At 45.0% G+C, this 22,666-nt stretch overlaps 11 protein-coding genes across 11 annotated transcripts; 4 read left to right on the top strand and 7 right to left on the bottom strand.

The window, feature by feature from the left end:
- Window positions 1-261: 261 nt before the first annotated feature.
- KUCA_T00005083001 (uncharacterized protein) lies at window positions 262-876 on the top strand (the record flags this gene model as incomplete). Its single annotated transcript, XM_022606233.1, has 1 exon — window positions 262-876. The coding sequence occupies one exon, from the start codon at window positions 262-264 to the stop codon at window positions 874-876; it is 615 nt and encodes a 204-aa protein (XP_022461085.1).
- Window positions 877-1,075: 199 nt separating this feature from the next.
- KUCA_T00005082001 (uncharacterized protein) lies at window positions 1,076-1,945 on the bottom strand (the record flags this gene model as incomplete). Its single annotated transcript, XM_022606232.1, has 1 exon — window positions 1,076-1,945. The coding sequence occupies one exon, from the start codon at window positions 1,943-1,945 to the stop codon at window positions 1,076-1,078; it is 870 nt and encodes a 289-aa protein (XP_022461084.1).
- Window positions 1,946-2,391: 446 nt separating this feature from the next.
- On the bottom strand, window positions 2,392-2,871 carry KUCA_T00005081001 (uncharacterized protein; the record flags this gene model as incomplete). The annotated part of the gene is made up of 1 exon (XM_022606231.1): window positions 2,392-2,871. One exon carries the CDS (start codon window positions 2,869-2,871, stop codon window positions 2,392-2,394), a length of 480 nt encoding a protein of 159 aa, XP_022461083.1.
- Window positions 2,872-3,353: 482 nt separating this feature from the next.
- On the bottom strand, window positions 3,354-4,097 carry KUCA_T00005080001 (uncharacterized protein; the record flags this gene model as incomplete). Its single annotated transcript, XM_022606228.1, has 1 exon — window positions 3,354-4,097. The coding sequence occupies one exon, from the start codon at window positions 4,095-4,097 to the stop codon at window positions 3,354-3,356; it is 744 nt and encodes a 247-aa protein (XP_022461082.1).
- A 308-nt stretch (window positions 4,098-4,405) lies between these two features.
- KUCA_T00005079001 (uncharacterized protein) lies at window positions 4,406-5,815 on the bottom strand (the record flags this gene model as incomplete). The annotated part of the gene is made up of 1 exon (XM_022606227.1): window positions 4,406-5,815. One exon carries the CDS (start codon window positions 5,813-5,815, stop codon window positions 4,406-4,408), a length of 1,410 nt encoding a protein of 469 aa, XP_022461081.1.
- A 1,035-nt stretch (window positions 5,816-6,850) lies between these two features.
- On the bottom strand, window positions 6,851-7,945 carry KUCA_T00005078001 (uncharacterized protein; the record flags this gene model as incomplete). The annotated part of the gene is made up of 1 exon (XM_022606226.1): window positions 6,851-7,945. One exon carries the CDS (start codon window positions 7,943-7,945, stop codon window positions 6,851-6,853), a length of 1,095 nt encoding a protein of 364 aa, XP_022461080.1.
- A 490-nt stretch (window positions 7,946-8,435) lies between these two features.
- On the top strand, window positions 8,436-10,526 carry KUCA_T00005077001 (uncharacterized protein; the record flags this gene model as incomplete). The annotated part of the gene is made up of 1 exon (XM_022606225.1): window positions 8,436-10,526. One exon carries the CDS (start codon window positions 8,436-8,438, stop codon window positions 10,524-10,526), a length of 2,091 nt encoding a protein of 696 aa, XP_022461079.1.
- A 193-nt stretch (window positions 10,527-10,719) lies between these two features.
- On the bottom strand, window positions 10,720-11,457 carry KUCA_T00005076001 (uncharacterized protein; the record flags this gene model as incomplete). The annotated part of the gene is made up of 1 exon (XM_022606224.1): window positions 10,720-11,457. The coding sequence occupies one exon, from the start codon at window positions 11,455-11,457 to the stop codon at window positions 10,720-10,722; it is 738 nt and encodes a 245-aa protein (XP_022461078.1).
- Window positions 11,458-12,320: 863 nt separating this feature from the next.
- Window positions 12,321-13,376, top strand: KUCA_T00005075001 (uncharacterized protein; the record flags this gene model as incomplete). The annotated part of the gene is made up of 3 exons (XM_022606223.1): window positions 12,321-12,333; window positions 12,422-12,627; window positions 12,696-13,376. 3 exons carry the CDS (start codon window positions 12,321-12,323, stop codon window positions 13,374-13,376), a joined length of 900 nt encoding a protein of 299 aa, XP_022461077.1.
- A 38-nt stretch (window positions 13,377-13,414) lies between these two features.
- KUCA_T00005074001 (uncharacterized protein) lies at window positions 13,415-20,854 on the bottom strand (the record flags this gene model as incomplete). Its single annotated transcript, XM_022606222.1, has 1 exon — window positions 13,415-20,854. One exon carries the CDS (start codon window positions 20,852-20,854, stop codon window positions 13,415-13,417), a length of 7,440 nt encoding a protein of 2,479 aa, XP_022461076.1.
- A 220-nt stretch (window positions 20,855-21,074) lies between these two features.
- On the top strand, window positions 21,075-22,466 carry KUCA_T00005073001 (uncharacterized protein; the record flags this gene model as incomplete). Its single annotated transcript, XM_022606221.1, has 1 exon — window positions 21,075-22,466. One exon carries the CDS (start codon window positions 21,075-21,077, stop codon window positions 22,464-22,466), a length of 1,392 nt encoding a protein of 463 aa, XP_022461075.1.
- Window positions 22,467-22,666: the final 200 nt, after the last annotated feature.

Raw genomic sequence — 22,666 nt, 5'->3', positions numbered from 1 at the left:
AAGCGCTTATGTAGAAACCTCAATTAGGCTTCTGTGCTTCAATATGATTCGCCACAACTGTTATTGTCACTTATCACATCAGCTTTGTTTTGATTTTTCCCTTGCCTTCGTTACTGACCCGACTACATGGCAGACGGCATCGCATATTTCAGAGAGGGTAATATCAAAGTGAAAAGCGAAAAGTGAGACCCCAGAGAAATAACTTTGGGAGGTTAAAAGATATCCTTCTTTGAATATTGCAAGGTCACTATCTTACTTTAAATGAAATCTCGGATCCCTTCACTGTCAGGGTTGAGGTCACTCTCCTCTTGCCGGATGAACTTTGGTAGATCTGGCAGGCCAAAGACGTGGGACCTACCTAGACTATCTGAATCCACAACACCTACTGCCAAGAAAGAAGTTTCAGGTGTGCCCAAAGACTGGAGATCTCGAAGCAATCTGGACTCATGGCAAAGACAGAAGTACGCCATAAAGGAGAAACTGAATGCACAACCGTGGAGACCTATTACGAAATTGCCCAGGGCCGCTATTGAGGAAATCAAAGACACAAAAAGACAATACCCGGGGTTGAAGCCTGACCATTTTGCCGAGCTCTACGGAGTTTCTCCGGAATCGATCCGGAGAATTTTAAAATCCAACTGGACCCCTACTGTGGAGTTAGTGGAGGAGAAAGAAATGAAGTACAATGTGAATCGCAAGCCGTATGAAACCAGAGATAAGCTTGCAGTTCGAATTGCCAACAACTATTTGAATGCAAAAGAGAAGGAACTTGGTGTAGAGATACCTGACAGTGATAAAGAGCTGATCAAAAGCGAACTTCTTCAGCAAATCAAGACAAACTCGTCGCTGTTGAGGCATCTTCAAGAGTTCAAGTGACGATATGAGATATGAAATGAAAACTTGTGAATATTGAGAGCTTATACCAAGCAAAAATACAGAGTGTCGATACTTGCAGTTGGTGCTCGAGGCGGATATTGAAATTCGACGATTGGAGTAACCAGCGAGGCTAAAGACTACGATTAACTAATGATTACAAAGACCTTAAGAAACAACGTAAGCACTATCTGTTACCAGTTCACAACTTCTTTGTCAACTCCATCAGCTCCCTCACTTGATTCTGTATATCGTCGATCATGTTATTCGTTTTCTTCCCGGTGTTTCCCCCCAACATGTAGTTCCTCTTGAAGAACATATCACGAGGATGATCCCTATTCATGATATCCAAGTAGTTCTGGAACTGCTTTACCTGGAACAGAAGAGGCTGCATTTCACTGATATTTGCGCGATGATTTATCATCGACATTGGTGAATCGCCACGTTTGTACGCAGTCACTGTTAGGGAATCGAGACAGTTCTTGAGGTTGTTCAAACTGCTTGAAACATGGGCTTTTTTCTTTAGTTTTTCTGTTGCTTCAGCCTCTCTCACTTCCTCTTCATCGGCAAAACGGACCGTTCCCATCGGCCTTGTGATTAGGGAACCATGGTCCGTTTCGTGTTGCTCCAGTTCTTGGTCTTCGTGCTCTCCGTTCTCCTCTTCTGAAGCTTTGTTCTCTTGTAACTGTTCGTCTGCTTTTTGTCCCAACTTCAGTATTGTGCCATCACCATTAATTTCTGTTTGACAATAAGCATCCGAATATATCCTATCTCCATACTTAACGGCGATGTTCGGCACAAAGTCCAGCCGACTCGAAATGGCACTCACCATTCCTCTCAGTCCTCCGCACAAATAGGTCAAATATTCATGTCTCAGCGAATGTTGTCTCTCCAAACAAGGCTTGAGCACGAAAATTGCAAGTGCATAAAACGCCGTTAGCAAAGCACCAGTAGAGTATAGCAATCGTATCAGGTAGATCAGGGTCCTTGGCTTGGGTGGAATCAGCGCTGATTCTGGCAAATTCTCGGGAAATGCCAGCACAGGCAGTTTTCGGGCTGGTATTTGTGACATCTGCGATAATAGCTGAACTGTTTCGAAACTTTGTGGCTTCTTTGAACTGACTATCTAATGGTAGCTCATGGTTAATAGCCTAGAATGGCAACAGGACCCCGCCGTTTCGCTTTCTGCGTGTACTACACAATAATCATGTGCCAGCGCTTTCTTCCATTTTTCAGTCAATCGCTGAGTCTGGAGAAGTTGAGAACGATGAATGAGGCGTGCTGAAAGAGATGAGAATGGTTGAAATTGTAAGATTTGTAAACTATGACATGATTTGTAATGTTTGATATTTCTGAGACTTTAAGGATGAGTTTCTTCTAACTATTGCCAGTATTGAACTACCTAGACTCCACCCGTAACATGAAAGGCACATCTGCAGGATAAAAGTCAAAATTAGGATCCCTCAGTCGACTCCAAACTCCTCACTTTTTTCATGAATTCTGGACCAATTGGGTCCCTTACTCGACATCGTCAAAGTTCTCAACCAAAGTTGGGACCTCCTCGTCGTCAGCACCAGCAGCACCGGCATTGGCCTCTTGGTTCAACTCGTTCAAGGCAGCCTTGTTGTTCTGGAGTCTCTCGGCAAGCTGTTGCAGCATGTTCAAGTTCTCGGCACCCATTTGTGGCAAGATACCTGGGATCAATTCGTTGAGAGGCTTCTCCTGGGCGTAACCTGTGAAAGTGTGGGTGTTGTACTGAGCAGCCTGTTGGACACCAACTCTGTTGAAGTGCAAAACATTACCGTCGTTCTTGAAGAAGTTGGCCTCATCGACACCGTCCAAGGTAACGGCGTTAAGCTTCTTCAAAGTGGCTTGCAGCTTGGTGTCATCGGCCTCAGTGTTCTTGGAACCCTTCTTGACCTTTATTCTGGAGCCACCCACCTTCTTTGGGCCGCTGGCTTTTTGCAACTTGGCGAGCTTTTCTGGGTCAATTGGCATTTTCGAAAAATGAGATTCAAACTTGGTACAAGCTAAAAATTTGGTTTCTATGGGGTCTTCCGGAGGCGGAAAAATTCAGCCAGGTGAAAATGTCGTCGACGATTTTCCAGATGGGCGGTTAAGAAGCCCTGTGTGATGTATAATAGGCATCGCACTAGTGCGATGCAGGTAGAGAGGCTGTAGCTCTTAGAGGGCTCTTGAATCTCCGAAAAATACAACATTCGAAGCCAGCCAATTAGTAGATAGTCTCAAGAGACTGCAAAACAAACTTATGAGGACTACTATACGATCTGGAGACTTCTTGAGGAGGTACTTGCTTCAGGCATAACCCAATGAAAGTCTTGGGGAGAGACTTCTAGCAAGACAACCCTCTCTATTCTGAACTACACTTTTGAGAATACTTCCTGGGTCACCTTTTCAGATATATTGAGTTACATCACAAATTTCATCACCCTAGCAGGTTGCACTCCCGGATCCCCTTCTCAAAATGACACACCCATCAGAATTGCCTGTGCAGCTAACGGAATCATGATCTGAACAATTTTAGAATCGTCCAAAACTTGTTTGTCCAACAGATCCTGGTCAATTTGGTCCTTTATGTCAAACTCCATCACATCCTTGGAGTCGCAGAACAGGCGGATCAACGAGTCGTCATCGGTGACATCGTTAACCTCGGGGTTTTCACTGAGATCTCTTTCAAACTCGTACTCCAGGTTCTGTAGTATCGCAAACTTCTTGAAACTTTGCTCGTGATTATCGTAATGCTGGCTCCATAATGTGGCGAATAACGGAGACTTGATTTTGTACACCAGGGGATCAGTAAGTGCAATTGGAGTGATGCTTTTGTTCTCCTGTTCCAGAACCCTGTTCAACATGGCGATATCTCTTCTGTGTCTCTCCAGAATCAGAATCTTCATCAATCTGTCCTGGAGCTTCGAGGTTGTGGTGAGTTCCAGCTCGTAGTCGTTCGCGTCCGCATCCTTATCAGCTGGTTTCAGTATCCCCAAATGCACAGCTTTGTCGGCATTGTCCCCCCTCGGAGTATTCTCTGCAGCCTGGACTCGGAATTCGCAAAGATCAGCTTTCATCTGCGGCCTCACTTTGTGGATCCCCTTGAATATGAACAGGTTGTAGTCCAGTGGGTAGTCCGGCACTCTACAGAGCAGTTCTTTCGAGGACTCACTCAGACTGTCAAAAGATAGCGGTAGGTCATAAAATTGTGGCATGATGTAAATGATATGAGTAGAATTATAATGTCTATTGTTGAAGTTGATTTGAACCTTGGAAAACACCAAGAAAGCCAAACTCTTAGCCAAGCCCGAGGCACCATCTCCTGAGCTCATCGCCCAGGATTCCCCGCGTGCTAAGACCAATCTGCAAGACCTTATCTAAGGGCCCGAGACTATTATTTTTTTACAAAGAGCTGTCAAGTTATTCCTCCCAAACGATTGAAATACATAAATACGTGATTATGAATGAGTGCAGGAGCCCGAGCTAGCCACACTCAACAAATTAAAACGAACTTTTGGCCTCGCTAAGTTTTGCCGTTTCCATACCCAAATTGCGAGAGGATGTTCTGAACCACATCTCCATACACTTTACTTCCCTGATCACTATTGCGGTTGGTGTCTTCTTCCTGGGTCTTATGATTGTTCATTCCAATGAGAAGTTTCTCCCGGTTCCGTTTGCATGTGAGTGTGTCTATGTGTCTCTTCAGAGCATCCTTCCGGGCAAAGCCCTTTTGGCACAGTGGGCATGTGTTGGGCAGCACCTCCAGATGTGTTTTTTCGTGACGCTTGAGGTCGGAGGATCTCCGGAACGAAATAGAGCACGTCTCGCATACAAAGCTCCTCTCATTGGATCCCGACGACGTGGTGGAAGACGTCGAAGCCGTGGTCGGATGGTCCACCGGATTCAGGTCTTGGGGTGTTTGGGCAACAGCCGGAGGAGTGAACATCCCAGGAGAAGTTGGCGCAGTGTTGTCTCCGAGTAGTCCAGTCGATCCCGAATAGCTTTGGCGGTGTACCATTCGTGGAGATAAATATGGCGTTCCCACCGAGGAAGAGGAACTGGGTGTGGACACCAGACTTCTTCGCTGGGCTTTGGTGACCTGAACGTGTTGCGGCGACGACGACACTCGGCTGGAATTCGAAGTTGCCAGCGAGTATTCTAGAAGACCAGGTTGCTCGGAGAAATCATGTTGGTTTCTGGAACTCAAGAGGTCTGAGGTTGAGGAGAGCAACGAGCTGCCCAGAATCTCCTCCACCTTTCGGTACAGCTTCTGTTGCTCGGCATAGTCCAATTTCTGAGCAGTTTCGGCCACTTTCTTCAATAGTCGCTGGAACTGATCATCCTGCGCTGAATGAGAATTGCGGAAGTTTGGATCGAACACGTTCGATATCAGGTCCGGGAAACTATGCGGGCTCCAGTCCTGTTGCGGTTGAAGTTGCTGCTGGAGTTGCGACGAGGGCGTGAAAGCATTTTGCACGTTCCATCGAGAACCATTGACCCTGTCGCTCTCTTTCGTTGCTTTCGCGCTGCCCAGCTGGTAATTGGAGTTTAAATTGCTGCTCTTATTAGCAGCCCTGGGGGATATGGGGGCCCCTCCATGCGGAGATCCAAAGTACTGTAGCCTCTCCAAAACAGACCTGATTGTGGGATCAACGTTATGGGTCCGGGCCACCTGCTCGGCCAACTTGAGGAACTTGCGATCCTCGTCCGTGATCTTCTCTGGTGATCCAGAGCTCGAGTTCGGGGTGGCCAGTGGTGAAGGAGTCGACCCGGCCAGAATAGATTGTAGTATCGAAGAGACCTGTTCCGTGGTAAATGTGGGCGGCCTTCCCGTGCTTCCTCCGCTCAGTAAATCCACGAGCAGTTTGGGATCCAGGTCGTTGAAATTTCCCTGGCCCATGTTTTCCATTGTTTGTGATTCGGGCGTATACATTCACGTGTTCATGCTCTATGCAGAATAGACGGTTCCTGTTATGGGCAAGTTATGGACTTGCCTTAAGTTCTCGTGAAAACTTCTAACTTGTGCTGGTTATATCCGAGCTCGTGTGCAAATCGTTCCTGCAGACTTGCTCTTGTGCGATCGTATCGTAATCTGGTGAGAATGTCCCTTGGTATCGAAGTGTGATACCAACGTCGTTATCAGGCAAAGAAGTCTAGCGTTTGGCCAATTTTTCAACGAAGCGAGAATTTGACTCGGTTTTGGTGATTGATTCCGCTCCCCTGCTGAGGTTTGTAAAATGGTGTAATTGGTGAGGCGTGTATTGCCGTGCTTCAGTATTCCTACTGATACTGTCAATCCCAAGTCCCGCTTCACTGATCAAAATCTGTTTTGCAATATTCAATACAGTTATATCCGGAGGAAACTAATTAAAGACAACGATCAAGAAATCCAACCCTTCAAAAGAGACCGATAGTAAAGTGTTTGGGGTCCAAACTGTGGTTCAGTCCAGGAGTATTCTACAAAGCTCGGTTTGTTGTAGGTAATCACGGTTTGGGTGTGGCGGAATGAGCCGCACGTTAACCGTTCCGGTAATGATGATCCGGTATGCCGGCCTTATGAGCGGAAATGCCACTCTGTTGCCACTTTAATAAGTGGGCTGAATATCCGTCGTCTGTGCCAACTTCCAAATTAGCATATCCGAAACGGGCTGCAGGGACGAAAAGAATGGAAACTGATATGGAGAATATGAAGACAAAAAATGGCAATGGCACGTGAAATTTGCCAAGTTTCTCGATGGATTATCGGACTTTCCTGTGATGCCATCGGCAAGATTATATTCTGCAGGTGCACGACGGTAAATTATTCCGAAATCCGGGATAGGTCTGCAGGCAATTAATTAAAAATTGTTTAGGCTCTGTGGCTGCACAATCGAAGACGTATTATTTTTGTAAGATAACTAATTATGTACGCAAACAATGCGATCCCCAATATGATTTATCTTGTAGTCAAAACAATTCTACGAATCGCTTAAGCAGACTTCAAGACCTCAGTGAAGGCACCCTTGGATGGCTTCTCCTTGGAGGCAGCAACCTTAACGGAACCAAGCTTCTTCTCGGAGAAAGCCTTGGCGTATGGGTTAAGACGCAAAAGAACCTGCTTGTTCTTCAATGGGTTCTTCTTCAAGACGTGGGTACGCTTCTGGGTGGCCTGGCCAGCTGGTCTGACAACAGCCTGGATTTCAGCAGAGTTGATCAATCTGGTGACATCGGTGTTGGAGATGATGTTGGATGGCAAGGTGTAGCCAGACTTGGAGGAGGTGGTGGTCTCGGAACCGTAGACAGAGTCCAAGGCAGCAAAGGCACCCTCGGTCCAGATGATGAATCTACCCAAGTGAGCACCTGGAGCCAATTGCAACAAACCCAAGGACTTGACGTTGGCGGTCTCGACACCTGGAATGTTTCTGAAGGCCTTGACCAAACCGTTGTCCTCAGAGTAGACAACCAAAGGTCCCTTTCTCTGGGTGAATCTTCTGCCTCTCAACTTACCCTTACCGGCACGCAACTTCTTGGACTTCAACACCTTGATGATGTCCTTGTGGGCACCAACAGCCTTCAAGGCGGCGACAGCCTCCTTGGTCTTCTTGACGGACTCCAAGTCGGAGGAGACAACCAATGGGATCTCAGAGATCTGCTCGATTCTGTGGCCTCTGGCCAAAACAAGGGATTGGACGGCGGTGGCAGCAATGGCAGAAGCAGTAGCGTAACGCTTCTCATTGTGGTTCACCTTGATGTGCCATCTTCTCCAGATCTTGGTTGGAGCGAACATACGACCTCCACGGCACATGTTACCGAAGGCGGCCTGGCCCGAACGGTGGGTTCCACCACCACCAACTCTTGGAATACGGGCAACAGCTCTACCAGTACCCCAGGACTCGGCAGAGGTCTGGTGACCGGCGTTCTCGGCAACGGCGTAAGCTTGACGCTTGTTCTTGTTCACCTTGGTGAAGACAGAGTGGACAATGTCACCTCTGATTGGGGCCTTGAAGACGGCTGGGAGCGGCAAAGCGGCAGAGGTGGTCTCACCGGAGACGGAGACGACGGAAACAGTTGGGCGGGTAGACATTTTTGCTGTAAATGTTAGTATAGTATAGAAGGAGCAGTAGAGGTGTCGAACTAATCCGATCGAAATTTTTCAGCAAAGGGTCAAAGCAAAATATTTTGATAGGAGCACTAACTTACATCACGTGAGAACATAGAGGGCAAGGGTTACCGTTTAAGATAATGGTCATTGCACTAAACATTGGCGGTGCACCACCACCTGTCTGGACGTATCGGGTAATGGTGGCTGGTGCATTCGAGGATGCCATCAGGCGGTGCTAATCTGGTGAGGATAGCTATTGTCATATAATGCCCCTCAATTCTGTTGCCTTTCCCATCCTAAGGTCCCACCCCGCAGTCCACAGTCACAGCAACTGTACAATTGTGTTGAGTTTTGATAGTTAATTGAGATCGTTTGGTTTCAGCTGGATCTGTGCTACGAATTCTGTCTTTAAATCCCTTATCAATTATCATCATCACCCCCGCTTTGGACATCATCTGCTACTCCACCAAACATGCCAGGCTCCAACGAACCAGACAAATACGAGTCTATAAAAGGTGTGCTTGCCTTAGATGGCTATCTTGATCCTTTCAAGGATGAGTTGCTCTATAGAAGAGGATTGGCGGATAAATGGAATCAAAAGTTTGACGAAGCTGAAGGAGGCATTTTAAACTTTGCAGGCTCATACAAGACTTACGGTCTACACTGTGCTGATGACAACAGTGTTATCTACACAGAGTATGCCCCAAATGCCATTGCGGCTTCTCTAATTGGAGAATTCAACAATTGGTCCCACGATTCGCATGTTATGACGAAGGACGCTTTCGGAAAATTCACCATTACTGTTCCTCCTCTCTCTAATGGGAAGTGTGCTATCCCGCATGACACCAGGGTCAAGATTTTGTTGACACTTCCATCCGGTGAAAAGGTGGCCAGGTTGCCTGTGTGGATAAGGAGGTGTACTGCTCCTCCTGATTGGTACGATAACAGGAACTACGAGGCTAGGTTCTGGAATCCACCCAAAGACCAAGTTTACCAGTTCAAGAACCCCAGGCCCAAAGAACCTCAATCGCTGAAAATTTACGAGGCTCATGTCGGAATCTCAACGCCAGAGCCACGAATTGGAACTTATTTGGAGTTCGCCAAGAACGTACTTCCTCGCATCAAAGAGTTGGGCTATAACACCGTCCAACTCATGTCCATCATGGAGCATGCCTACTACGCCTCATTTGGTTATCAGATTACCAGTTTTTTTGCAATCAGCTCGAGATTCGGAACTCCCGAAGAGTTGAAGGAGCTCATCGACACGGCCCATGGTCTGGGTATTCGTGTATTGCTGGACATTGTGCATTCACATGCTTCCAAGAACGTTGATGATGGGCTGAACATGTTCGATGGAACTGATTACTACCTGTTCCATTCTGGAGGCAGAGGTAATCACGACCAATGGGATTCTAGATTGTTCAACTATGGTAACTATGAGACGCTTCGTTTCCTCCTCTCCAACCTAAGATTCTATTTGGAGGAGTACCAGTTTGATGGCTTCAGATTCGATGGTGTCACAAGCATGCTCTACCTTCACCATGGTCTAGGTGAAGGGTTTAGCGGTGACTACAATGAATACATGAACTCGCATGCTGCCGTGGACAAAGAAGCCATTTCCTACCTGATGTTGGCGAACGACCTTTGCGCCAAACTTGGTGAAGTGGAGCAAACCTCGTTCACCACGGTGGCCGAGGATGTTTCTGGGTACCCAACTCTTTGTTGTTTGAGGAAACAAGGTGGAGTTGGGTTTGATTTCCGGTTGTCCATGTCCATTCCAGACATGTGGATTAAGGTCATCAAGCATTTGCAGGATGACGACTGGAACATGGGCAACATCGTGCATACTTTGACCAACAGAAGATATGGCGAGAAATGCATTGCTTATGCAGAGTCCCATGACCAGGCTTTGGTTGGTGATAAGACTCTGGCCTTCTGGCTCATGGACAAAGAGATGTACACCAACATGTCTGTTACAACTGAGTTAACCCCGGTCATTGATCGTGGAATTGCTTTGCATAAGATGATCAGACTGATCACGCATGCGTTGGGTGGTGAGGCCTATCTCAACTTTGAGGGCAACGAATTCGGCCATCCTGAATGGCTTGACTTTCCTCGTGTTGGTAACGGAGACTCTTACCACTACGCAAGAAGGCAGTTTAACCTCATCGATGATGATTTGTTGAGATACAAATTTTTATACAAGTTTGACTGTGCCATGAATGCCACTGAAGCGAAATACGGGTGGCTGAACTATCCTCCGGCATATGTTTCTTTGAAGCATGAGGGAGACAAGGTCATTGTGTTCGAAAGACACAACCTCTTGTTTGTCTTCAACTTCCACCCAACAAACAGTTTTGCGGATTACAGAGTTGGTGTTGATAAACCTGGAAGGTACAGGATCATTCTGAATAGCGACCGCACGGAGCTTGGTGGCCATGGCAGGATTGACGAGTCCAAGTCCGAGTTCTTCACCACCGATTTCCCTTGGAACAATAGGAGAAATTTTGTTCAGGTCTACATACCTTCTAGAACTGCGATTGTTTTAGCATTGGATGAATAGTCCATCTTTTATTTTTCTACCTTTTTTCACGAGACTGCACTTTGCTATCGTTGTCGATCACTTCCTTGCATGAATTAGTATTTATCATCATCACATGTTGACCCTATAGTATACATTATTGAGAGCAGTCTTGCCTGGTTTGGAGCTTTTCACAATCCAACCCTTTGCTATACTCTATTTTTCATCTCCATTGCTATATCTTTTCAAAAAGCTTCTTTCGCCACTCATTGTACTCGTTTTTGATAAGATAATAGCCCAAATGGATTTTTCCCACAAAATGGTCTGCCAGTCTTCTGTCGCTATCCAGTCTCGACAGATATGCGGAGCATGTACTGCAAACCTGTAGCTTTTGTTGTGCTGCCTGATCCAAACTCTCCAGTATGACTGTATATCTGGAGCTCAGATCCTTGCGCAACTGTAATAATCTGTTCAATTCCTTCAGCTGCTCGATAGACTTGTTGAAGAATTTCGCCTGTTCTATCAGAAGCTGGATTTCCTGCACCATCAGACCAATTTTCAGGTCCACTTCGTCTAGTTGCTGACTTATGTCGTCGAGCCTGGAGGTATCTTCGGGGGTTTGGTTCAGTTTCAGATTTGCATTTCTGACCTTTCTATTGCAGTCGTTCACGAGTCTCTCAAGGTCTCTGTAATACTCCATCTGGAAAACCGTGAAATCGACTCCTTTCTGCAGTTCAATCTCGTAAAGGATTTTGTGCTTTTCCAGATGAAGCTTGGGACATCTTCCTAGGTCTTCTTTGGTTCCCACAAACAATGTGGTCGGACATGTTCCAACCAAGAACGATTTGCAGATTTTGGGATCCTTCAACACCTCGATAGGGTCTCTGGTTTTGTTGTAGTCTTTGGGCAATCTCACTAGGAGATCTTTGCCCATAAGCTGTTCCAGAAGTTCCCTTTGCTCAGCAGCAGACATTTTGGCGGTGGCGGTAGGAACGGGGATATTTCAGACGTTGTGGTGGAGACGCTTCTCAGCTGTAGCACAGGACCTCATTTTATCGGTTCCCCCACACTCAAATGCTTATGTAATGCGGAGTATGTAACGACTCATTAGAAACTAAAATATAACAAATGTGGGCTACAGAACACGGGGAAAAGTGTTCAAAGCGATTTTCTGCGTTCACATGGCGGCAATTTGCAATTTTTCTTTTGCAATTTGTGGCGTTGGACTGGAGACTATGGGAGTATGAGAGTATAAGAGATCGAGCGATACCATGAAAGGGCCCGCTTCTAACTGAGTTCCCAGCTTTTATAAGTTCGGCTTTGAAGAAGCAAATATAATAGTCAGTTCTGTATTCAAGAAATTGTTCTTTTCAATGCATAATTTCAGAGTAGAATCAGGAATCTCCAGAATTACCAGAATTTTCAAAATAGTTCCCAAAACATATAACTGCGGCACCCTGAAAAGTCTCACTTGTAGACTTCTACTCCTGGTTCGAGGACCAATCGAAGCCAATATTCAAAACAAAAAAACGTGTCGACATTATATCCAAAAATATATCGCTTAATATCTCAAATACGATTAAATTTTCCCAAAACAAGACCGATATTTCATCCCCTCAACTCTCAAAAAGTTAACAATTTCCGAATCTAGATCCAGCTCATCTTATCATCACCCTAAGTGTGAACTAACCGGATTCTCCAGCGTCGCTCGAGCATGCATTCCTGCAAGAGTTCACTCAATCAACTCTCAACGAGGTTACTATTCCCTCAAACCAGGTGAATCTATCAGACACTGAGTCCGTTGTTGAAAGACTTGCCATTGCTACAACTGCAAAAATGCAAACGGAAGGTAAGCAGATGCTCCTTATGTATCTCCAATACGTGCCAATACGTGGACCGCGTATACAACTCATACTGACTATTAACACCTCTCTCAGAACAAAAGTTGAAACAAAAATGCAAAGACCTCAAGAGGAAAATACGCGAAATTGAAGACAGCAGTGAGATCGTGACGATTGCCGTGTCGAGGGCGAAATTGGCTGTTCGTAGATTACGCTCTGAGTACACTTTACTGTTAGAGGTATTGGAACAGAAAACCGTCGTTGCCGAGGAAGACCAGACAGAAGCTGATGGATTAAATGGGGTAAGTGTGCTTGTTGATGAATATTATTTGTTATTGGTGTTTGTTGCCAAGATACTAACCATCTATAGCCAGATATTGATGACTTTAGTGGTCTAAACCATCTCCTCGCATCAACACCGTCGAAAACGAAACAGAGCGCCCCCGTGAGCGCTAAGAAAAAGCGCGGGGGAGTTGGAGCGCTTCGCAAAGCCAGAGAGAAAGATCCAAGTATCCCGAAAAGACCAACGAATGCATATCTGATCTTCTGCGATCTGGAGAAGGAGAACGTCAAGAAGGACCTGGACTCCAACAACCCAGGAGTGGTGATGGATTTGTCAAAGGGGCTCACCGAAGCGTGGAAGAAGTTGGATGAAGAGGCTAGAAAGCCATATTACAAGTTATACGAGGAAGACAGGCTGAGGTATCACAGAGAGCTGGAAGCGTACCAGAAGAAGAAGAGTGCCAGTGCCGACTCGCAATTGGCTACTTCCGAGCCCCCAAGCACTCCAGTCACGGAGCCAGTTGAGCCCAACGAGCCCGTCGAGCCGATTGAGAATAAGGCATCTGCCGAGGCTGCTGAGTCGTCTAAAGCAGCGGAAGCAATTGAGCCAGCTGATCAGACTGAAATAGTACCTGCTGCGAGCGAGCTGAAAACAGAACAGCAAGAAGAACCCAAGTCAGACGTTCAGATGTCCGAGGCTTCTACAGAAGTTGCTGAACCAAAGGTTGAGCCCAAGGTTGAGTCCGAGGATACCAAGGCTGAAGATTAGATCAAATAAAAGTATCTGACATTAATGACTTGTTGGTTTTATACACGTTTTCTTTTATGGTAGAACCCATTCTCATCCTTCTCATGTTTTCTCTTTTCTCTGTAGTTGGCATGCTTCTTGAGCTTCCTTCTGGAAGCCACGTCTGGCATGCTGATAGCCATCTGGGCTCTCTTGGACTTTCTCTGCATTCTTCTCTCATCCACAAGCTTTTTAGCATTGAGGAATATTCCTTGATATTTCTGGACACCCAGCTTCTTCGAGAGCGAGTCCAGACACTCCAATCCTGCATTTTTCATGTCCTCATCGAAGACCTCTGCGACTGGCTCGGTAATACTGAAGAGAGCCAAAATGATCGTTTCTGCAACTTCTTCTGCACTCTCAACATCTGCCAGTTCCAGCGAGAACTGAACAAACTTGATCATCTGTTGTTTTGCCCTTTGAGACGAGTTCTCCAATCTGATGATCAGAGCAGCTCTTTCGGTCATCCAGTTAGTGGCTAGTTTGGAGGCTCCAGTCTCGGCCTCGGAATCCTGATCGTTAACCATTACAGTGCTTTTTTCACTGAAATTTTTGAACAGTATCAGCAACAATGCCATTGCCTGGTTGGCCAAATCTTCGGTTATGGAGTTGGCACCAAATTGGCGAAACACTCGAGATCCAATACTCTGTAATTCCTTGGCTTTGAAGACGTCCTGTTCTGGATTACCGGCAAAGAAGTCTCTCAGAAGCTTGACTGAGACTAAACGCACCCATCCATGAGGGAAAAGAAGAGTCCCCATTATCAATGGCCAGAGGTCTTTCTGAGGAAACGAGTGTTCTGACTTAACAATCTCGCTGAAAGACGTCAGCACAGAATACACCAATTCCCAACTATCCTCTTGATTGGTGTCCTGGTCCGAATCTCCAGCTTTTTGGATAACATTGGCAATGAACTTGAACCCAAGAGTCCGCAGTTCAGAGTTGTCTTCCAGGCCAGTCTCGGCAAACAGCAATCTAAACACCAACAGTCCACATCTGGTGAGACTCTCGTTTTTCGTCTGAGTCAACCAGGTAGTCGCACAGCTCTCTATGAAACTGCATTCTCCAGGTCCTAGCCTTTGGATAATGAGGGTGATCAGGGTTGTGGCCATCTCTCTACAAGAAGCAGAGTTGTCAGTCACAGCAACGATACATAGAGGAAGGAAAAACGACGAAGATAAGCCTTTGACGAGATTCTCACCAGACTTGCTCAAAAGTTGATTCATAATCTCCATGACCGACTGTTTACCTTCGGGCGTAGGATAATTTAAATTCTTGATCAATGTCTTCAGACTATTGGCCAATCTGCCCTTACCTTGATCGTACTCCATCAAAAATGTCAGGAATGAGCTTCTTGCAGACTCTCTGACGATATCTGAGTGATTGGTGATCATGATCTCAGACACCTTATCCATGATATCGTAAATCTCCGGGAGCATAACATGACGCGAGAGCAAAGCTCTAAGTAGACCAAAGGCAGCCGATTGCTTGCTCTTTTCGTCTAGATCAGGAACAACCTTTTTCAGAACGAACGACAATGAAGAGGTCTTGAACTCGATTTCTGGACGCTGACGAAGAACAGTTGAAATATATCTGAGGGCCTGTTGACACATTTCAGTGTTGGTAGAAAGACTTTCTTTGATGATCTTCATGGCATCTCTAGAAGCTGACTTGAATAAAGTGACAACTTCTTTTGAGAAAGGTAATCTGATGATAAGAGAGAGAACCCTGAACGATAAGCAGATGATTGACTCATCATCACTTTCCAGAAATTGCTCCAGTCTAGGAACAAAAGGTTCCAAATTTTGAGTCTGCATCAACTCTTGATTTCTCGATATTATACCTCTGACATATTCCAGAGCAAATCTGTGTAGAAGAAGGGTAAATGCAGAACCATCCTCTTTTGCTTTCTCATTGGCCTTTCTGTCTAATTTCACGCGGAAATGATCAGCAACCAAATCTTTTTTAGCTGACTGTTCTGCAAATGAAACTCCATCCTCTTGCATGAGTTCAAAGCAGAATGCAAAGGCATCCAATGAACCACTTGCAGAGTTGGAGATAAGACCAACTGAATACCTTCTCATCAGCTCGGTGAGACTGATTTGAGTCTTCTTGCTAAGTTTTTCCATCATCAACAATTTTACAGGAGCAAGCAAAGCGTTGAAATCTTTCAAGTATACCTTACCAGCAAGAATTTCAGCCGTGTCATAACTTTTGTTGAATCTCGTTTCCTTCATCTTGCTTCTGTAACCATCAGCATCCTTTTCTTGACCTGCGGTTCCAAAAATGTCCTCCATTATAATATCGGCTAAAAGTTCGACAGAATCACTCAGATCCCCAGAAGATAGTTGGTCCTCCATTTTTACCAGCAAAAAATGAGCTGTGAAACTGAGAATGTGGACCTGAGGTCCTCTGGTCAATGCACCTTTCAGCTCTTTGATGATAAACTTCATGTACTTGGGTCCCAATATCAAAGCACAATTTCCCAAATGCTTTCTGGTATTATCACGAAGTTCATCAGACCTTGCTCTTAAGACCTGGCACACGTTGGTTAAGATTCCGGGCAATTCAGTGTTAAGAGACTCCTCGTCCAGACACACTGCAAGACTCACCATACCTTCTGAAAGCGCGATTCTCTGCGACGAAGTATTCTCATCTCGTAGAGCAAGAACCTTTCTCAACGGAGGAAACAACGAGTTCAAGATGTAGGAGTTCAAAGATTTCTGATCTGGAAGAACAAGGTGGATTTGGCTATTCGTCTCATTGGCCGAAACTCTGAATCTGAGCGATTGACATAAACACACAACCAGAGAAATGGCATTTTTCAGCAGAGAGTCCTTGCTGGCGAGATCTTTGGTTTGGTGATTGAGCATGAAGGTATACTTCTTCATGACCATTTTCCACTGGCCCCATTCCACATACTTCATCAAGGCACCAATGGCTTCAACAGCAGAAGCAGAGATTCCACCGAACTTTTCCTCCTTTGACAATGCATATCTTTCAGCAATAGGAAGCAGATAGTTGACGATACTAGAACTGGTGAATTTCGAGGCATTTTCCCTCAACCTCCACAGAGCTCTTTGACGACGATGGAGTTGAATGTGGTTAACATTGGCAAAGAAATCAGCCTCTTCGTCTCCGTTAAACAGCAAAAACTGAAGATCGGTGAAACCAGGCACCAATTCACGTTTTTGGGAACTTTCAACAATATGTTGGAGCACTTTGAGATATTCGGTTTGCACCGATTCCAGCTTCTTCTTAAGACCAGACTTGACACCAGGCAGCAGAGCCGTTTTGATGTAAGATATATACAGTGGAATTTGTTCATCAGACTGACAGAGAACGGCAGCGTCAATAAATCTGGAAAGACAAAGTTGAGAGCAAGTTCTGATCGAGAACTCTTCCTCGTTATTGATATAGTACATGGATGTCTCGACAATCGGCAACCACTCCAAAAATGAGAGGCTTTGATATTGAACGTCATTAACAACCGCAAAAGCATTAACTCTTCTTCCCAGATCCAATTCCTTGAATTGGTTTCCAGAAAAAGAATTTAGGTCGGCTGCCAATGTGGCAGCATTCTCGAATTCTTGGAATCTGTTTCCAATGCTCACAAGTAAGTTGACAATCTCGTTTCTCATCTCATTTGAAGCACAATTCCTCAAAGCTTTTGAACTGAACTCATATAGAGGTTGGACCTCATTCAACGACAGACTCAGATCAGACAGCAATGAAGAGTAAGTCTGCAAAGCCAGGATTCTCGATGAAAGTTCCAGTTCATTGTGGTTCTTTGCCAGAGCCTCGTTCAATATCTGGGCAATCACTTTGCGTTCGTCGGCCTCATCCACAAAGCCCTTGGATGTCAGTATCGAAATCAAGTTAACTATAAGTTGGCTAACATCAGATGAAGTGGAACGGGCAGTTAGTTGAGGCAGTACGTTCAATAGTCCGGCAATACTTTGAGCAAGAACATCCAGAAATTCTGTCTCAACAGTCTTTTCTGAGATTATTGAAATGAAGAAGTTTAAGCAGAACACTATGACAGCCGGTTTGGCATGAACGTTAGCCATCAACTCCAGCAATGCCAAAACACATCCATGATCTCCTTCAAAGAGGAAATCACGAAACTGTGGTTTGCACCATAGACACAGCAATTTCAGCATGCTACTCGGCTGCTGGGCATTTTCGTCACTGAACTTGTCCAACCTTGGAGCTATGATTTTGTGGTATATCAAAGAGACGTATGGACTCCAGTCAAACGTCACCAGTAGCTCCATCATCTCATTGAGACACACAAATCCCGTCTGTCTGTTGATTTGGGCAACCTTTTGAAGACTATCGGTAGAAGATGATTCTGGAGAGTCCAAAATCTTTTGAGCAACGAGCATACTGAAGACCAAAGGCTCAACCATATCGGCAAATAAATGGCCCTTTCTTGATCCCAGAGAGCTTGTGACTTCCTTCAAAAATCCCAAGAATCCCTTTTGCTTATTGAGTTCTCGTTCAGTTATAGTCGAGACGTCCACATCCTGGTCAGTCATGAAAGAGCCTGGATCAATTCTTTCACTTCCAAAGTCCAAAAACTGTCTAACATACTCCTCGTCAATGGACATGAGAACTCCAACAGCAGTTGACCTTCTGCTGTGTTTGGCAGCCACATTGTGACCGGATTGCATTTTTCCAAACAAAATTCTAAGCACCAGTGGAATCACGATCTTTTTGTCGTCTTCCTCAAGAACATTCTCCGACTTGGAAAAAAGCTTAGCAATTTCGTCTCTGAATATGGACTCATCAAGAAGGTTTTTCAGGTTGTCCTTATACTTTGAGAGGGTTGGTATCTTCCAGTTCAATAGTGCATCCAGTGCCATTTTCTGAGAGTCTGCAAACTTATTGGTAAGTAAGGTCAGCATGAACTGGTATAGCTCATCGGCTCTGGCCACCACCGGAAGGTTGTTAAACTTTGGAAGCAGTCTGATGAGATCATTTGTGATTTCATGACCAGCTCCTTGTCCATCTGGTGCTAGAATAAATGGAACAACGTGTGTGAAGTGTTTCTCAGCCAACTGTGGGGAACGATGCAGGACTTTTAATCCCTGAGATTGGATGTACTTGGAGTCAATTCCAAGAACATCTTTTCTTAGCTCATTGTTAAGAGCAACGTTGATTTTGTTGTACACCAAAAACAGATTCACAAAGTTGAAGAAACTGGAGTTGATACGTTGTTCCATGAACATATGCGAAATTGACTCAGTTTCCTCGGCAAAAGCAGAGAAAGAATCTGTGGTCTCGACATCAGATTCAGGCAAAAATGAGCCGTCAATCATGCTAAATATGAGAGTCCAGCAAAGTTCAAAGTTGGACGAAATAGCCTGTGGAAATAGCTCAAGAGCCGCATCCCATGTTGGGCGAAATTTCACGCACATTTGACCAACGAGGAAATGCGCCAGAACGCTTCTAACCAAGGCATCTTTGTTTTCAGAAGAGTATATGGGACCGAGTTGACGATACCGAGATCCAATCTCCCTTTCTGTTTGAAGCGTTAATGGAAGAAGCTCAATCATCTGACATTGGATTATGGTGCGAGGAACGGTCTTCCCAAGAATTGTTTGGAGAACAATGAGTAAATCAAGAGATGACAATCTGACGTCATGTGAGTAATGGGCAAGATTCTTTGTCAGGCGCTCAATGATGGCATTTTCATTGTTTTGAAATGGACGCAAGAGATGATCACTATCCTTCGAAGAGCGAAGACACTGTGTAAAGCCCTTCAACATAGAATCACTTGTCCAGAACAGAGCATCCGAGTCCATTGCTACGAGCAAAAGCTCGTTTAAATCATTCTCATTCAATGAGGACAGCCAGATGGAGTAAAACGCAGCTCCTAGCGCTTTTCTGGAAATAATGCTGGGAGGACATGCAAATATCTTTATGATCAGCTTCAATACCAAGCGAGCCTTCTCTTTCTGTGGGGTAAATGAAATCACACTCAGCCTCCAATATAATTCCAATATCTGTTCTTCAGAAGTAAGATCCAATGTTTCAACTGCGGAATAGAATTTATCAATCATCTCCTTTGGCAAGCTCAACGATATCTTACCTGATGCTGAGTCACCCCAGCATATCAGATCTCTTCCGTGCAACGATATCAACAAGTATGAGATCTCAACCTCTGCTTCTTGCCAGAAATCACGTAAAATTCGTTGTAAGAATTTCTCACAGAGAACAGAGGACTTATCGTAGGCAATGAAAAGACAGGAATCTACTAGTCCAAGGAATGCTTTGAGATTGCCCAGACTCAAGATCTGGTCCAAGATCTTGGGCAAGCGAGAATTCAGCAATACAACATCGGAGTTTCTGGTGAGAACCACAATATAGTATCCAAGCAACTTACTTGCCTGGTTGTCGGCAATGATTGATTTTCCTGACTTTTCGATCACTTTCGTACATATATCGAACAACGGAGCCCAGTCTGGAACTTTCCTTCCACTCTGTGCAAATGCAAGTGATGAAGCGACTTGCAAAACGAACTGGGGCTCTGAGAAATTTGGGGAATCAACAAGGCTAGAAATTTCGCCGATAATTGCCTCATGAAAAACTGTGAATGCCTCTTCAACTTCGATGTGTTCAACTGTACCTATGAATATGCTCGATGCGACTGCGGGTCCCAGACCATGATGAACATCTTCACACCATATCAGTGCGTGGATGATTGTTTTTGCTTTGGAAAACAAGTTTCCAGAAGCTCCCTTGAGAGACTCCTCAAAAATAACGTTTAGACTTCGCGCAAAAAACTCTGACTTAGTGTTTGAAAGTTCCTGAAAAGCTTGGTGGACGAACTCTTTTAAAGATGAACTCGGCGCCTTCCGCACTAAAAAAGAGAGAGCTTGTGCGGAGAATCTTCCCAGAAAGTCTTTGGATCCTTGATCTAGCAATGGCATCAGAGCTTTGTAACATCGGACAATGTCAGTCTTGAGTTCCCTCGAGAGATATTTGAAGATGAAAGCTATGCAGTTGAAGATCCACTCCAAGCAATTCGAGTCCAAGCCCCGCAATGCTATTTCAACCAGTCTTTCAATGCTTTGATCAAAATAGGGCATAAAGTCTGGACCCAGATCATGACAAAACTGCGAAAGCAGTTCGAGCTCTGGTTCTAGTGACAGAGTATCGCACTCAGATATGCTTTGCAGGAGAGCCTTGAACACATCCTTCTGGTAGTATATCAAAACTGTGTAAGATGCTGTGTATTCTTCGATGTCTTCCGACAACTTGGTAAAATCTTTGGCCATATTAACCTCTTGCCAATGCGCCAAAGAGGTCAAGAAATAGGAGCCTGCATCGCTATCTATCACTCTTGAGCCAGTTCGTAAGGCCACTCCCACATCGATAGACTCGACCCTGTCCCTGAAGGAGGTATATGCAAACCTTTTGGTCGAGCTGGTGGTATGCTGCTTCTTCGCCATGACTTGATAGTTCGGCCAGCTAGGTGTGATTGTGGTACAGAAAATTCGTGGTCTTTCTACCATGCACATTATTTTGTATTGAGAAATAAATTTTTGTGAAATAAATTTTCCGGTTGAGCACGACCTCGCCCACCTAAACAGGACATGCCTTGGTCTTTTTGATGTAAATTATGGCTGCAATCTACTAGAACCACCATATTATATTTGCCATAAAGCCTTCATGGAAGGACGATCAGCGGCTCCATATACGGATAATCCGTACGCCTCAGGATTGGCTGTCTCAAATGAACCTGTTCCCAAAAGCACGCCGTCTTCGCCAAACCCAGCTACGGCAGGAAAGGCATCAGCCAAACTGGCAAAAGAACTCGGCCCAAAAATAGTGCCTCAGAGAACTTCGAAGACATCACAGAAGCTAAAATTGCTGCCTGAAACTTTGGATTATACCACGGAAGAGAGCGGTAGAGACGTGTATTCGCAGCTTACTCGGATTAAGGACAGACCCGCTCGGATAGACGCAGAGAGACTAGGGAAAAAACATCGCTCTGTTCTTCCAAGAGTCACGGCCTATTGCACTGCTGGTTCCTATAGAGTGAAAGACTTGATCAGATGGCTCAAGGACAAGAAAAGGATACACGGGACGTCTCCCAAATTGTTCGATGAATGCATATACACTCCCTTCGCATACAAGGACTGGAGGGCGTCAGGTTCCGGTAACCTGGAACGGTCGAAGAAAAAGTCCTCTTCAGATTTGCCGAGCGCGAAGGATGGATCGGATCTGATAAGACTGGATGACGAGGGTGGTGAGATTGACGTCCGTAAACGGTCCTCGGACCTGTTTATATTCGAATATGGTGTGGTGGTTATGTGGGGCTTCTCGCCGAAGGAAGAGAAGAACATTTTGGTAGATTTAGCACGTTTTGAGGACGAGAAATTGGCTGACGAAGACGTTCAAGTTGAGGAGTTGAACTATTATGTCACGAAGAGTTACCAGCCCAGAATCTACAACGATTTTATCACTCTAAGAGACGATTCTAACTACATGTTGAAGTTGTCTATCTCATTTGCCATTTCGCAATCGGTGAAAATTTCCCTGTTTGAGGAACTGGTCGATAACACAATCGAGGATACGCAGGACATCCCTCAACAGATAGCACACACTGGTAAGGTGGAGATGACCAGAGAGGAAATCATGAAGAGTATAGGTGAGCTCTTCATTCTCAGAATCAACATCAATTTGCATGGATCCGTTTTGGATTCGCCGGAGCTCATGTGGTCCGAACCACAACTTGAGCCTATTTACCAAGCCACCAGAGGGTATCTGGAGATCAATCAGAGAGTGTCTCTGTTGAACCAACGCTTGGAAGTCATTTCAGATTTGTTGCAGATTCTGAAAGAACAGCTGGGACATTCAAACGATGAATATCTCGAGCTGATCGTCATCCTTTTGATAGGAGCAGAGGTGGTAGTTTCCATCATTAACGTGAGTATTTTGCCTTCGCCATTCACAATTTGCCAGTCTTATACTAACCCCAATTCTAGATCATCGTTGATGTTTACGCCGGTTTTTAATTTACATCATAATCTAGCGCCAGTTTCGAAAGATTCCCTTTAAAATGTTTAACATTAAACCGAACTAATGTACACTAGTATAAACCACTAACAAGAACAAAAATAGAAATCGTAATTTCAAATTTACAATTCTTGGGAAGCCTTAGACTTTGCTGACTTCTTTGGCAACAAGTTCTGGTGAATGTTTGGCAAAACACCACCTTGAGCAATGGTGACATCACCCAACAGCTTGGTCAATTCCTC

The sequence above is a fragment of the Kuraishia capsulata genome, genomic scaffold (genome assembly GCF_000576695.1).
Source record: "Kuraishia capsulata CBS 1993 genomic scaffold, Kuraishia_capsulata_scaffold_6, whole genome shotgun sequence".
Classification (NCBI taxonomy): domain Eukaryota; kingdom Fungi; phylum Ascomycota; class Pichiomycetes; order Pichiales; family Pichiaceae; genus Kuraishia; species Kuraishia capsulata.
The sequence above is the reverse complement of the archived record's forward strand: the minus strand, read 5'-3'. Positions and strand labels throughout refer to the sequence as shown.